The 16,707-nt window shown below is 38.9% G+C and overlaps 1 protein-coding gene and 1 pseudogene across 1 annotated transcript; both read right to left on the minus strand.

Annotated features, from left to right (window-relative positions):
• Nucleotides 1–6,854: 6,854 nt before the first annotated feature.
• LOC122056706 lies at nucleotides 6,855–8,040 on the minus strand (annotated as a pseudogene).
• Nucleotides 8,041–9,205: 1,165 nt separating this feature from the next.
• Nucleotides 9,206–16,701, minus strand: LOC122056705 (calcium-dependent mitochondrial ATP-magnesium/phosphate carrier protein 2-like). Its single transcript, XM_042618783.1, has 4 exons — nucleotides 15,987–16,701; nucleotides 9,763–10,542; nucleotides 9,604–9,694; nucleotides 9,206–9,534 (listed from the first exon to the last, which is right to left on the minus strand). Exons 1-4 carry the CDS (start codon nucleotides 16,399–16,401, stop codon nucleotides 9,342–9,344), a joined length of 1,479 nt encoding a protein of 492 aa, XP_042474717.1. The 5' UTR covers nucleotides 16,402–16,701; the 3' UTR covers nucleotides 9,206–9,341.
• Nucleotides 16,702–16,707: the final 6 nt, after the last annotated feature.

Here is a 16,707-nt window from a genome sequence, read left to right on the forward strand (position 1 = left end):
TGATTGGGATTTGACCGTTGGCACAGGATATAGCTGTTGGCGAGCATTTCTCTCGAGAGTTCTTCCTCAATTCTTCTCCACGAGCACAACGATCCTCTAGGATTTTCTCCAGAGCTCACCGCTAATTCTTGAAGCTTCTTGGAGCAGCGTTTCCAAGGTCAAGAGGCATCCCAAGCAAGAGGAAGAAGCTAGTTAGGGCTTATTGTACACAATCTTGTAAGATTTACTTGTATTTGCTTCTTCTTCTCTTCTTGTTTGTTGTGTGAGTTTGTAAAGGCTTCTTCGCCGTCGGTAGTTACCGTAAAGGAGTGTTTTCATAGTGGAGAGTGCTCGTGTGTGTGGATCCTTGAATTAGTCACCTCATCTTGAGGTGGATACCAAGTAAATCCGTTGTGTTAGCATTGTATGTGTTGCTTCTTGTATTTCCGCTGCACATCATTGAAGAAACAAGCAACGACGAGCACGAGGAGCGCGACGAGTTATTCACCCTCCCCCCCTCTAGCTACATATTTGGTCCCAATAATAGGTTCCAATGCTTGTTGCATTGTTTCGGCGGTGTAAGTCCAAGTGTGTAGCCTTGGCAACGTAAGTTCATTTGCTTTAGTATGTTTATTTGCTATTATGTTTTCCTTAACTTAAATGTATTGCCAAACATCAAAAAAGGAGAGATTGTTGGAGCAATCCCAATGGTCCGTGGGACTATGATTTTTGGTGTTTGGGCAAAGGATTTAAGTTAGGTTCACCCTTGTATTTGATATGTGTACTTGAGTTGTGCAGGACTGCAGGATACACATGTGACTCAGGTTGATGGCTTCGGGTCCGATGAATGATGGAGCATCCGAGGGACCGTGGGCAAGGTAGCGAGGACAAGGGCCAAGGGAAGCGACTTCGAAGCATACGCGAAGGATGGCATTGGGGATGAGTCGCGGGCATTGGGCATTGGGGACGAGAGCCAAAGAGGAAGTAGGCTTGAAGGCAAAAGGTCAAGGCTGCGAAGGAAGCGTCAAATGAGTCGTAAGGGTGAGGGTCCGAGTGCTGTGAGAGAATGTACTCGGTACCAGTCAACTGCATGTTTCATCAGTCGACTGACGCATTCGACTGGGAGTGAACAGAATGCTTCTGTTCGCTCAACCAGTGTGGAGCAGTCGACTGCTAGTTTTAGCAGTCGACTGGTATCGAGCCGTTGGGATGTAACGGTCGAATTTTCGCAGAGGGCAATCGACTACATGTTTTGGCAGTCGACTGGTAGGTGGGGTTTCCACCCCGTGGCCTATATAACCAAGCCTTGGGAGCTTGGTTATAGTTGACGAAATAGAGGTGGTTAAATCTCTATTAGTAGTCTACTTGTTCCCTAGCTTGTAAAGAGTCCTTGGTGAGAGTTGTGGTGAGGTTTCAACACCCATAAGGAGCTACGTGAGCTAGCCGAAGGTCTTCCGGGGAGTAATCCACTGAGGAATAGGGACCGTCCACCTCAAGGACACGCAGTGGAGTAGGAGCTTTATCTTCGAACCACGTAAATGAACGTGTTAGCGGTTTGCTTTCTTGTTCTTTCCTTTAATCTTTAGCTTGTTTGTTTTATTTGTATTATTCCGCTGCGCAAGCTAACATAGTGTAGGAAACAATCGATTTGGAGGTGCCGTCTATCCAACCCCCCTTCAAGCCGGCCACCGATCACCCTACACAATAGACCTCTAGAATTTCAATATTTGATAATATATATAAGTATGGTCAGGTTGACTAAGAGTTAATCCAAATATGACTTGATGTTTGAAAGAGAGAAGCCTAATCAGGACTAAATGACTAGCAAGGGTAAGTCTTAATTGAAGATTAAACAGGTGAGAAGTTTAATAAGTGACTAGTCTTAACTAGAAGTTAGGCAAGGGAAAGTCCTGGTGAGTGAAGTCAAATCTTAGTGAGTGAAGCTAGGTGGTTGAAGTCTTGGAGAGTTAAGCCAAACCCTAGTGAGTGAAGTTTGGTGGTGAAAGTCCTAGCGAGTAAAGTTAGACCTTAGTGAGTAAAGCTAACTGGTGAAAGTCTTAGTGAGTGAAGCCAAAAAATGAAAACCCCTAGTAAGTGAAGCTAGACCTTAGTAAGTGAAGTTAGGTGGTGGAAGTCCTAGTAAGTCAGACAATGGAAGTCTTAGTGAGTGAAGCTAGACAACCTTAGGGGGAGACAATCCTAGGCAATAAGAAGTCTTGGAGAAGTAAACTCCAAGCATGTATGACCGACTGATTTCTGTCGACCACGTGTGGTCAACCAACCCAACAAATTCTTAATACTGCTAATATTATTTTACCTTACTATTTTATATCTATTGTGCTAACTCAGTATTGCAGGTAAGTCTTAGTAGATTAGATTGATTAAATACTAAGCAGAACAAAAAAAAGTCCAAACAGGTCTAGAGGACCAGATGTTTGGCAGATAAGTGAAGATAAACACTAGAGAAGAATGATCAAGTGAGGACGAGTCTCAATTAGGGATTTTAGGCGTTAGTCCAGCTTAAATCTATTTTGGAAGTCTAAGCTGAGACCATGACTAGATCTTGATCTTGGAAAGACAAGATCTAACTAATAATATTTTTCTATATTGTGCTAACTTTATTTTGCAAGTTACACGTTGTCATATTTTGTAGGGTTGAAGTAGCAAAAATCAGCCTCGGATGAACAATATCTGACGTGCCTCAAAGGTGCTCGAAGGTGTCTCGAATCGACACTTGGAGGCACCCTCAAGAATATAAAAGTGGCAGATAAAACTTCGTGGCACGGAGGGACCCTAGAGGCACATTGGAGGCGTCTCAGATAGTTCAGAGACACCCTCACATGGATAGAAATCAAAGTTAGCAGAAGTGATCGAATCCAAGACTTTGGGGATCATTTTTGAGGCTGGAGACGCCTAGGATGAGCTTAGAGGCGCCTCTAACACTCTTTAAAAGAGCTATTCAACTAGAACATGAAGAGAACTTAATTACGAGCCTCAACGACTCTTTTACCGCTTCGACTATACTCTGTTGTTGTGCTACTATTCCGAGGCATTCGACCGCTGTCGGCAGACCGACACTGACACACGAGCCCGTTCAGATTCTACATTTCTAAAGTGTTGGTAACGATTTAATATTCTTGTACATCTTTCATACTTGAAAAAAGAAAGTGTAGGCCGTTACACTTTCTTGTTTTTTGTACTTTTATTCAATTCCTTTTTTCGGGGGTTCTGGAAGAGGTTTATAGTGGATTGTCCGTCTATACGGTCTAAGGGATCGTGAGTTTTGGAGTAGGAGTCGTTGAAGACTCCGAACTAAGTAACTTTTTGTATTCGAATTCTGTTTTTCGCTATTTAATTATTTTTATTTTTCTACTGCACACTCATATTTCAAAAAGATAATCGTTTTAAAAATACACGTGTTCACACCTCCCCCCCCCAATCCTCACATGCGCATTGATCCAACATGATCAATAAGGTGTTATGTGAATAATAGAAGATTAGTGAATCAATTGTTGTGGTTGGGTTTCAGGTAGGACACATAGCTACTCGGGCCTCTCGGCTCCATGGCTAGTTGGCCTCCTCGCTACACAACTTGACCTTTAAAGCCTCCCAGCTCCTAAGCAATGCAGGACAAAGGACCATTTTAGGAAAAGAATAATCATCGCATAAATCTTAGATTATTATGGAAAAAAGGCAGTGATATGAATAAATCTTGTATTATTTAAGAAATTAAATAATGATAGTGTGAGAATTAGAATAGAAGGACAAATCTATTAATCTAGCTTATTTTGGGAAAAAGTCAGGGCACGAATAAATCTTACATTATTTAAGGAATTAAATAATAACAGTATCAGGATCGGAATGTAAAGAAAAAGTTTTCTATCTCTCTATAAAAGGTAGTCCTTTCTATCATTCAAGGTACGCATACGCACACCTACGTATATTAAAACCTAAATGCTCATCTTTTTCATCCTTTAACTTGAGCTTCGGAGTGGCTATGCCTAGGAATCTCTAGTCATTATTTTAACTTTCTTCTCTTTCTTGTTTGTCTCCATTCAAACTCCTAATTACATCATCATCATTGTCATCATTCGGCGATTGACGATTAATTTGGCAGTAAATTTAACTCATTGATGATTCATTCATCGATGTTCACAGACAAAAATTAAACGTGAGAAAAAAATAATTTAACTCAGTCAAAAAAATATATACATAAAAATACTTGTATATTTATGCACTTATATTTAAAATATTTATATTTACTATCATAATATTATTGTAACAATCATAGTTGATTATGATCTCATATACTTTGTAGGATAATGATCTTATGTATGATTGATTTGGGATTAGAATCAGATTAGTTAGCATTGGATTGTAATCATATGCTCTTATCAAAAAAATTTTAAATTTAATTTAGTATTTGATAGGATGATCATTTTTTTTAATTACATAATATGTCTATCTTACGCTGATTAATCCTGGGATGATTTGTTCGATGTCATTAAAGATTCTCACAGGCTACTAGGGTAAATCGGGGAGCACTTGTAGTAAGTGGTTCATCAACATTCTTAGATCAATTGTTCATTAAAAGAAATATAATATATCTGTTAATTTACCGAAACTGAGAAGAAAGCATCTTATCGATCTACCATTGCCAGGGGATAAGATGATCAAATTGATCGATAGAGACTAAATCAATTTGATATTTAATTAAAATTCCTATTATAATAAATTAAAGTAAATTAATAATAATAATAATAATAATAGATTAATAATATATATAATAAATAAATATAATATATATATATATAGTAAAATAATTTAATTAAGCAAACTATTTAATTCATCTTATTGAAATGAGAAGTTTATTGAATGAATTAACTAAGTTTAATATTGTAATAACTATTAATGAGCTATTATAATATTTTAATAATGATATTATAATTATTTTGAATCGATTGAAGTTATTTTTATTAAATTAAAATAATTTTGATAAAGAATTTTTTATATAAAAATCTCTAAATACTCTTTAACCGAGTTGAATCAATATTTTACATATTATAACAGCAACACCCTAACCTGCTACAACAGATTTGGAGATGAAGAATATGATAGAGCGTTATTTTGTTTTTTTTTTATGAATGCCCTTTTAATTATTCTTATAATAATTAAATGTGTCCTTTGATTTTCTATTTATCTAATTTTCAATCTATGAAAACTCATGGGACAATAATAGGCAAAAGATAATTTCGCTGGTCCTAATCACTCCTCAAGTAAAATAACAAAAAAGAAAGGTAAATTAAATGAAAGACATGTAATCCGGAAGGGAATGAATCCCATGAAGTCAACCCGTATCTAATGAAATAATTCTATCATCTAATGAAATAAAAGCCCTTAGGACAATAATCAATGTGATAAAAAAAAGTAATGCCCTCATCCCAGATAATTCAGTATCATCGATACCACATAATAAGATATAGACATGTAAATTAAAATACGCGGCAACTTACTAGATAGATGAGACATTTTTTTTTTTCATGGGAATTAAACCACATGAGAAACGACCTCTAGTCCTAATATGACAAACCACTATTTGAATACCAATCGCATTACACCCCTGAATCATAGGACAACAATCAATATGACAAAGGTGATTTATTCGTCCTAGTATCCTCGTCAATCCGTCCCTAAGTCAACACGAAAGATGTAAAATCACAGATGACTACTAACCATTAGTGCAATAGTCAAGGCATAGGGAAAGACATACTTGGATACACCGAATTTCGATCCCGTGATATAATATGACAACACTCATGTCTTAACCAGCGCACTGCCCCTAGGGGATTAATAGGACCACAATCAATGTGACAAAAAGACGAAATCGCTCGCCCCCAGCGCTTCCGCTAACCCGTCCCTAGGTCAACACTGAGGAAGTAAATCTCAGGTGACTACTAGCCAATAGTGCAAGTGACAAGACATAGGGGAGGACATGCTCGAACGCACCGAGTTTTAACCCCAAGACCTTCTGTGAAAACACTCCATATTTTAATCATCATCGTACCATCCCGAGATGACCATAGGACAACAATCAAGTGGCAAAAAAGCGAAATCGCTCGCCCCCAGCGCCCCTGCCGCACGCGACCCAAGGTCATCACGAGGGAGGTAAATCACAGCATCTTGAGCGAGCATGTGGCAGGTGAGGTGAGTTGCACAGGGACCGGAGATTTATGCCCCGACTACCCTGAGTTTCGACCTCGCGATCTCATGTGACAAACATCCCATCACATATCAACTCGGATGACCTGTGAGGTCATAGGACAACAATCAAGCCTTTATAGTGAGTGAAGTCAACTATAGGAACTTCAACGCGATCCAATCCCTACTGAGTCCTAATCTCATTCAAAATTATATAAAATTAAACTACTCTGCAATATTTGTGAAGTAGACTTCCTAAAGTGGTATCCCAAATATATCACTTACACTAGAAATTGTTAAGAGCACACCCATCCCCATGAGCGAGTCGAGCTGCGCAATCCTCTTCCTTTAGAATCCAAGACCTTAAACCCTAGTTCAGAAGTGTGTCAAACTAAAACAATGAGTATCATGCATACAAATCCTAGTTCAGAAGTGTGTCAAACTTTAGTACATGAAGAGAACAAATTGATCATCGATTCCTCCGAGTTCTGAACTGCAGATATCATCTCGCATTCATCTTCAATGAAGATATGTCCTTTCAAGTTAAATTGTGAAAGCCAGAGCGAGTGTGAGTGAGCAAGTGAGAACAATGAAGTACGGTGCTGACCAATTCTGTCTTCGAAGATCCTGTCATTTTTCACTAAGTAGGAAATCATGCAATTAGGTCTTGCTATTAGTTAGTAATTACAAATGCGCAACTAATGAGAAATCTTGTTACAGAAATAATTCACAATCTTCTTGCTTTGTCTTCATGCAAGATGAATTGTACTACATACCAAGCTTTAGATCTTAATGATTATAGTTCCAGCGAGAAAATTAAAGGAAATCACTATCTTAATAAAGGAAGAACATAGAGATATTCTCGTCTGCTTCAAAAGATGGTACCTAATTTCATCAATGCAGATGTATTAGCAAAGTTAAATAAGCAGTATTTTTAAGATATCACAAGGTGGTCAGGATTGGAAGTTTGCGCGATAGAAAAGTTCTTTTATGAAATATACCAACGAAACAAGAGACAGAAAAGTTGTACCTTAAGGATAAGCAGTGTGAAGACGCGCTTGAAGGCCTCAGACCAGTAAAAGTCCCTTTTTTCTTGAGAAGCCTTTTGTGCAAATTGTTGTTGTAAGTCCTTGCATTCATGACAGTGGCTCCAGCTTCATTCTCATCGCCAGAAGAAGCCCAGCCATCTCTGAAACCCGGACCTCCATTTTATGATACCCTGCAGCTTCCAGAGCAGCATACGCTGCATCTATTTGAGCATCAAACATGTTATCATAGTGCAGACCAGTCTTCACATCATGAACTCCATAATTCGGTAGGAAGAGAGCATACTTCATATCGATATGCTCAGGATCACTTTTATAAGCCAAGAATGGATATGCATTGATATAGAAGGGGCTATTAATCTGCGAAAAGAACTCCAGAATGGGCTTCATGTAAACCAGAACATCATCCTCTTTGAATGTACAATACGAGGGAGGGATGGAATTAGCAAACACTGCCACTGAATGCGGCATTGACACTTCAATTTTCTCTTCTAATTGAAGCATCTTGAGGGCATTGTGCACATTTTTTATGGCACCAAAGAGAACTTCTTCCAGTTCCTGATCTGTGCCTGCTAAAACTTCATTGCCAACTGCAATCCCTTTAATGTGTATCAGGTAGAAATGGCTCGACATTTTCCTTGACTCAACTCATGGAATGGTCTTCATATACACCAATATCTTTCAGATACTCATTGGGAATTGCCACGATTAACTCAAGTCCAGATGAGTTCGGATCCTCTGTCCCCAAATTTCTCTGTCTCTGTGTCCCCTTGTCGATCGGACGGACCAGATTACATCTCAAGGATGTCTTGCACATCACGAGGATACTGCACACATCTTAAGGATGTCATGATGCCTTGAGATGTAATCTGATCCGCCCGATCGGCAAGGGACACGGGGACAGAAAAATTTAGGGACAGAGGATCCGAACTATTTCAGTTGGAGGAAGATTGTCCATAATTCTTCCATAGTTTATGCCATAAGTTCCAGTAAATGCTTTAACTTTCACTGGGCCTTTGTAACAACAGAACAGATTCTTTCAATCTAGCCATGAAGTATATACATTCTATTGACATTATATCTCTACCAGGAAGGTTTCAAACTTCCAGTTTGTTTCAAAAGAATTACAATTAGGTATCAAATAAATAACTAAAACTAAAATAAAATATTTCAACAAAGATGATTGGTAATATAGATGCTTCACCAAACATAAATTGTAATGGACTATTTTTGAACCATTTGAAATTGCATCGACAAACGATTAATTAGAAAGAACAGGATGACTTTGAAACCCATCAACCTAGAACAATTGGATCAAAATGTCATTTTGATCAGTTAATTAATAATAAATCTGACCTTCTCATTGAGAATTGAAATGATTGTTCTAGGTTTTTTTTTCCCCTTATTTCGACCACAATCTGTTAAAGTCCTAATTTCAAAACCTCTTAATCTAAACTATCTGCCAGAAATCTCAAATAAAAAAAAGGATAATCCAGCAGATCTGTTGTACAAAACAAAATAGTAGGGCAAGAAATTTCCCAAGCATAAGAAGCTTAGAAGGAGGAATTGAAAAGCTATAAGTCCATTCGGAACGAAGTATCAGAGATCAAGATAAGATTTTGCGCCAATCCCTCCTCAATCGCCGTTAAGTAGTCGAAGGAGGAAGCGTTCAAATCGTACCTTAGTAGTGACGGCGAGGAAGACGAAGCAGCAGACAAGGAGCGACAACCGAGGAGGAGGTGCAGCGGGCATCTTCTTCTTCTCCTTCTTCTTCGGAGGCGGAAGTTGGGCAGATGAAGATGGAGAGCGTTTGGGAGGAGAAGGATTCCATGGCGAACAGGAGCGCAAGGAAGAAGGGTCGATTGCTTTGACTTAGGGCATGCCATGGACGAGATTCTTGTCCTCCTCTGCCCTCCGAATCCGCTGACGCCGCGATGCCTCGAACCGAAGAAAAGCAAAGAGCCAAGAACTTAACGAAAATATTATCGCTAGAAGTATTATTTGAGATTAAAAATCAATCATTGTAATTTCATTGAAACAATCGTTTCAACGCTGCAATCTGCAATCTTCTCTTCTTCCTCATCATGGAAACGAAGGGAAACAAAAATCAAGCTTTCTCTACTCCAGAGAAAGACTCTTCTTCATAGTCTCATAGACTAGATAAGTTATACTAGCAGATGGCACGACTTTGAGAAGGTTGGGCAGAATCCCCTTGTAGAACCCTAAAACCCCTTCGAGTCGAAGTGTTTCCCGGAACACGCCGGACATCCCCTTGTACGAGGTCGATGCATTGGCTCGCTGGGCCTGCATTCTGCAACAGATAGTCGATATCATCATCGTTGAACGGAGTGAGAGGTGCATTCAGTAATGCGACGACTACCTCGTTCTGACAACTTGCAGAGGGTAAACGCAGGTTGCTCCAAGAGTTCCGGAAATGGTTCCACAGCCCAGTTGCATAAGTGGGCCAGGTTCTGCATGTTTGTGAGCATTCAAGATTTGAATTAAGAGGGAAACAAAATGAGAATTTGATCGAGCTCACCGCTGTCCTTGAGGACGTATGCTCTGGACATCTCCTTCAAGGTCTCGTATGCAGCGAGATCGATACCTGCATAAGGGATGATCCCGAGAAGTGAAGGTACGATCCCTCTGTAAAAAGCTCGAGGCCCTTCATGAACCCAGATGTCTTTTGTCAGGTTTGCGAGATTTGGAACTCTGCCTTCGCCAGAATAAGTTTGCAGTCGTGTTTTAACAAGATCCATGGGGTAGATAGCGGTTTGTGCCACTGCACCGGCTAAACCGCCGGCCACTAGGCGGTCGGCTGCACCGATATCACTCTTCTTTTCTCCTTTGGCTTTGACAATTATATCTTTGAGAAGTTCAAATGTGTAGAACTTTATGGCGCTTTCAGGTGCAACCTTCACCACGTTCAAACCATTGCCCCTGAAGAAGCTCAAGGAACCCTCTCGCCATATGTTCTTTATAGCCGGCATTATTCGTGCTTCCGTCGTCTGCACTTGCAAAGCGACTTTTAGGCGATCGAGTGGAGCAGTGGCTGTCCGAGAAGTTGCACCAGCTACGGCGCCTGCGATTAAGTATTTGCTCGCGCTTACATGCTTGCTTATTCCTTCAGGAATGGCAGCCTGTTCTCCTATATCCACAAGGCATACTCTCTCCCAGTACTGGTAAATGTTCTCAATTGTTGCTTCATGAGGGTAAAGTAGAAGAAAGTCTCTCCATTCCTCGAAAGTTATAATGCCATTGTTGTCCTTATCGACGTGCTCCACAAAACGAGCAAGTTCGTCGTCGTCGATCTCAATTCCTGCAAAAAGCAAACTACCAGGCATAATGTAGAATATATTTTAGAAGAAAACATGAATGTATTATCAACAGATTGCATTGTAAGTTCCAATCTTCTGTTTTTCCTTTTTCTCTGTTTTATTTTAGAGTATATCAACAGGTTGCATTGCAAGACCTGTTTCTTTGAGGAATTTACTTTATCTCAAGGATGCTTCCACTTTTCTTATTCTTCACTGTTCCACGTAGTCATATATACAGTTTAGTCGATAAGATATGCTTATTCTGTTTTATGCAGCATGTCAAGGTGCGATCTGAAGCAAACGAAGAGTGGACAGTACAGAACAGATGACAAAAGACGAATACACTCGCCCCCCATTCTAAGGTCCAGAGGAAGTAAATCACAGACGGCTACTAGCCTTTAGAATAATGGCTAACACATAAGGGAGGTATTTACCTCGGCTATGCCGAGATTCGAACAAGGGGACAAAACACATGGACAATGTGTTAATTGATATTATGCTTGATTAGCCCTCAAACCGGAACGGATTGATGTTCCATTAACCTTTGCAATGTGCCTGAAATATTGCCATTGCAGGAGGTTGGGACACTTTGACAAGGGGTTGAACTTATGCACAAGCTCAACATTTGTATAGCTGTTATAATAATTGTTTCCATTTTAACTATATTTCACTAAACCAAGTATGTTGAAGTAAAAGAAAACACACCAATAAACAATTTCGATGCGTTGGGAATATTGTTTTCTCAAGATAGAGAAACTAGTGATGGTTCTAGGACAGCTAAACAAAGGATGGTGGAAATTGAAGAGCATGATGACAATGATCAGAATGATGCACCAATTTATGATGATAGAGTAGATGTTTTCTTTCATGATAATATAGAGGATAGAGGGAATAGGAAATCAACAAATGAAGAGTGGTTCAAAGCATCTAGATTGGAAATTTTAAGAAAGAACAAAAGCGTGGTATTAAGTTGTTGAGTCTTAGCAAAAAGAACAATTGACTTCAAGATGTTCTAAAATGTGGGTTAGGCCGCATAGGCACTCGACGGCCGCCAACCGCACCGGAAAGGTGTTGGGCGGCCAGCATAGGCGCTGTGCAAGGTTAGGCATCGTGGATTTTTTTTCTTTGTTTAAAGTCCTAAATCTTATCCTTCAACGCTTCTTGCCTCTCACGCCGGTTAGACTACTACCTCTCACCTCCTCGGAAAACATTTGTTCGATCGGTAAGTTTTTCTGTAATTTATTTTATGGAATTAATTTTTTTGGCCTTCCGCGACGTGTCGGGTTTATTTTATGCAATTAATTTTTTTTGGTCATCCGTGATGTGTCGGGTCCGGCAATGCCGAATGCATCATGGGAAGCTTCCGGCGACATCGGACGTGTCGCCAAAAGCCTCCAGCAGTGCCAGAAGCATCGTGGGGCAAGCCCAGCACCAGTGTTGCGATGCTTTTGGCAGCGCCGAATACATCCCGTGATGCTTCTGGCGGTGCTGGAAGCCTTCGGCGACGAGTTCAATGCCGTCGAAAGCTTTCGACGACACGTTCGACGCCATCGGAAGCTTCCAACGACGCGTCCGACGCCACCGGAGGCGTCTCAATGCCGCTGGGATCATGATATTTTATTTATTTATTTATTATTTATTTATTATTTATTTAATTCAAACAACTCCTGGGATAATTCGAATAGGCTTTTATAAATTCTAAATAAATTATCCCAATAAACTATATAAAAATATATTTAAAATCTTTTTATATTAATTTATTTATCTTCTAATGATTTTATATTTAAAATTTAAAAATTCTAATAAATATTATTAATTAATTTATATTCAGATAATTTTATATTTAAAATTAAAAATTCTAATAAATCTTATTAATTCATAAATCATATTTATATTCCTAATTTTATATTTAAAATTTTTAAAAAAATCTAATAAACTTAAGGAGCCACTGTTGAAAGCCGAAGTTGAAAGAAAAAATAACGGTTGAAGAAACAGGAAGAATGAGTGCTCGACCATAACAGATACATGGAGAGATAGAAATAGAAGAAGCATCTTAAATTTGTGTGTTAATTACAAGGATGGTACTATATTTTTAGAATCTAAGGAGTCTTCAAATGAGACACATACAGCTGAACTTATTTTTGAGTACGTGGACAAGTGTGTTGAACAAGTAGGAGCTCTGAATATTATTCAGATGGTAACAGACAATGCTACCAACATTATGACTACAGCTAAATTGATGAGAGAAAAACAACTTGGGATCTTTTAGAGTTTATGTGCAACTCACACGGTTAATCTCATGCTTGAAAGTATTGGAAAGGTTCCACGATATAAAAAGGTTATTGAGCAATCTAAGTCTTTTACCATTTTTATTTATGTTCAACATAAAACTTTGTCATTGACGTCTCGTCGTTTCATGAAAAAGATTGACATAGTTCAGCGAGGAGTTACCGGGTCTACATCAAATTTCCTCACATTACGAAGTTTGATTGAAAAAAAAATCTAGTTTAAGGGTCATGTTTACTAGTGATATGTAGAAGAAATGTAAATGGTCAAAAACAAACAAAGGAAAATTGGTTTACTGTACTGTGATGAGCATGATTTTTTGGAATGGTGTGACACTTTGTTTGAAAATATTTACTCCTTTGCTAAAAGTTCTTCGATTGGTAGAAGGAGATAAAAAGTCATTCATGGAGTTTCTATATGAGAAGCTTATTCAAGCTAAAGAAGATATCAAAGTGACCCTGAACAACGTGAAATCAAATTATTTACCTATCATAGTGATTATTAAGTCAAAAATAAAGGATAGACTTGATATATCATTGTATACCACTACCTTTTTGTTGAACCCCTATTTTTACTATAAATATAGTTCTATTGCTCTATGAGGAGGTCGCGATGGGGATCTTTGAATGTATAGAAATTTTGTATGCCAATGAGTTAGATCTACAAGATACAATTATTAATAAGAAATTTGCAAACTACAGAGACAAGACTAGGTTATTTGGAAAACATTGGCAGCAAAAGCATGTGAAAAAAATGATGATACATTTGATCCATGTGCATGATGGAGTACATACGGTGCTCATACACCCAACTTGCTAAGAGTGACATTGAGAAACTTTCATTAACTACAAGTTTATCTGGGTGCGAAAGGAATTGAAGTGCATTTGAAGGAGTACGCTTTAAACTTTAAGTCTTTAATTAAAGTAAAATATTAATTTTTAAAATTTATATTCATGTTACTAGCTTTAATATTTACTTTCTCTTTTTTTTTAAGATTTATACAAAGAAAAGAAATAGATTGAATGCCCACAAGTTGAACAATCTAGTATTTATCCAATTTAATGTTAGATTGTTGAACAAACAAACAAGAGAAAAAGAAAGGAATGTCATGTCTTTCTTGCAAAAGATGTTTCAAATTCACAAGGTTGGATTGTGGATGGTGGGGAAGATGATGAAGTTAAACTAAGTTCTGAGCTCACATGACAAATAGTTGATAAAGCAAATGGAGCAAATGAAAATCTACAACCTGAAGAAGCTCTAGAGTGAGAGAACTTCACGAGGATGATTTTGCATCCGAAGAAGAGGAAGATCACAATGATAATATTGAGTTTGTGTCCGATGAAGAACAAGTTGTTGAAAATTATAGAGAAGAAAATGTAGAATAAATATATGATATTTTATTGGTTGTGCAATTTTGAACTTATTTTAAATTTGATGTTATTGTGTTGAAGTTATAGTATGTGATTTATTATGTAATTTATGTTGATACCGTGGAATCTACCTAGCGACTCCTAGTTCCCGCCTAGGCAGCCTAGGCTAGGCGCTGGTCTAGCATCTGACTAGCGCCTAACGAATTTTAGAACCTTGCTTCAAGGGACAGAATTAATAATTATGCCCTTGCATTTGCCATTAGCATGAGATTGTCGAAAGGGAAGATAAATTCTAGGAGAGGTTGCATGAAGAGTTAACATATATTGGAGTCACTAAAACAACATTACCTCCCACATACTATTATCTAAGCCAGAACAGAGACAAATTTATGAGTTTCATGCCATACCAACTGAGAATAGGCAATCATTGCTCAAGATGATGCAGTAATTGTGTTTTAAATATTTGTTATTTAAACACTTATTAGTATTAAATTGTGATTCTAGTTATTTCTGGCATTTCAAGAAGATATTGACTGGTAGTATTGTTCTATATCTTGGTATATTATGGTCTATGAAGATATTGTTCTATACTGGTGGAAACACTCAAACATCCTGTTTCTTGTGGTTAGTAATAGAATAAATGGTGATGAATGAACAATTTCTTCGATTAGGAGGAAGTTGGGAATGCAATATTGCTTATTAGATAACACAATAAAGAGCATTTACTTTCCTTTCTACTCTCCATTCCAAGCAAAAGGGATAGAGTAAAGTTTGCTTCCTCTCATCTAATGGCCTCAAGACTCAAGTAATTAAGCTTTAAAATCCTCTTTCTTCTCCCTTCCAATCCCTCATCCACCTTCCTCTCTTTGGATTATTTTCCCCTCCAAGTGATCATAGCCATAAAATGTTTCCCATTATTAAAGATGAAGAGAAGAAAAGGCAAATATGTAGAAATGTATCACAAAGTAATGAACCCAAACTGCAACATAAACATCTAAAAGATTATGAAGTATTATCATCAAATGATCCAATTTAGCATGCCCAAATCCCATTGTGGCCCTCAAAAGAGAACCAATTTGGTACCTATTTAATTATCATCCCATATGAGCACTTGAGAAGGATAATGGTCTTTGAAGATATTGCTCTATAGTTGAATATTATCTAGTGATGGAAGCACTCATACATCCTATTTGTTGTGGTTGGTAATAGGAGAAATGGTAATGAATGAACACTTTCTTCGATTAGAATGAGGAAGTTGGGAATGCAATATTGCTTGTTAGAAGATGACATGAGGAGCACACGGGGAAAAACAAACAAGAGTCTCTCCTTTCTATCCATGTAACAAGGGATTGAAAGGATTTAAATTTATAAAAAATAAAAAAAAATTAGACATTACTTTCTACCCTCTATTCTATGTCCAAGTTTCCTTCCTCTCATCTAATGGTCTCAAGACTCAAGTAATTAAGTTTTTAAATCCTCTTTCCACTCCCTCCCAATCCCTCATCCACCTTCCTCTCCTTGGATTCTTTTCCCCTTCAAGTAATCATAGTCATAAAATGTTTCCCATAATTCAAGAATGAAGAGAAGAAAAGGCAAATATGTAGAAATTGTATCACAAAGTGATGAACACAAATATCTAAAAGATTATGAATTATGATCATCAAATGACCCAATTTCGCATGCCCATGTCAAGTTGTGGCCTTCAAAAGAGAACAAATTTGGTACCTATTTGATTATCATCCCATATGCGCACTTGAGAAGGATAACGAAACAAGATAATTCAATTTTACCTGCCTTGATGAGTGCGTCCCAGAGCTCCTCCGGCAAGATGCAACCGTTATGCTCGACGTCGATAGCCTGGAAGATGCGGTATAGCTCGAGCTCCTTGCCGTCCATGTAGCGCCGGAACTCGTGGTAATCGACGCGGCCATCTCGGTTGGCGTCGCACACCTTGAGGAGATCCCTGGCGTACTTGTACTCGGCGGGGATGCGAAGGGCGGAGAGACCAGACTCAATCTCGGCGTAGTCGAGGTAGCCGAGGCCGGCGGCGTCGAAGAAGTTGAAGAGGCTCCGGATCCGGACCTCCCTCTCCTCCCGGGTCTCGTGCAGCGCGAGAAGGACGTGGTCCATGGAGGCCGGCCCCGGCTTCTTCACGGGATCGCAACCGCCCTCCTGCCTCTGCTGCTGGTCTTCCCCTTCCGCCATCGAGCTGATTTCCTTTGCTTCTCCACCGCCGCCACTGCCGCCGCGGCGGACGCGTGACGTCAACGAGTTAAGCCGATCCGGAAATGGAGCAGACTCGTTGCCCCATGGATTCCAACTCTCGCCGGCTCCAAGAAGGCGAAGCAAAGATCGAAATCGGGAGCAGAAATTAGGGAAACAACAGCAGATCGGAGGAAGAAGGAGAGGCAGCGATCGATCGGAATAGCGTTGGTGGATTTGGAACGATGGAAGGAAGAATAACAGAAGAGAGAGAGAACGAGAGTGAGGATGAGAGAGAAAAGATTCCAA

The sequence above is a fragment of the Zingiber officinale genome, chromosome 3B (assembly GCF_018446385.1).
Source record: "Zingiber officinale cultivar Zhangliang chromosome 3B, Zo_v1.1, whole genome shotgun sequence".
NCBI classification, from domain to species: Eukaryota; Viridiplantae; Streptophyta; class Magnoliopsida; order Zingiberales; family Zingiberaceae; genus Zingiber; species Zingiber officinale.

Bases quoted from the DNA above. Each gene is read 5' to 3' on its own strand.
- LOC122056705 (XM_042618783.1), bottom strand. From the start codon at position 16,401: ATGGCGGAAGGGGAAGACCAGCAGCAGAGGCAGGAGGGCGGTTGCGAT. The intron at 9,695-9,762 runs GTGAGCTCGATC...ACAAACATGCAG, and splicing joins ATACGTCCTCAAGGACAGCG to AACCTGGCCCACTTATGCAA. The intron at 9,535-9,603 runs GTAGTCGTCGCA...TATCTGTTGCAG, and splicing joins CTGCAAGTTGTCAGAACGAG to AATGCAGGCCCAGCGAGCCA.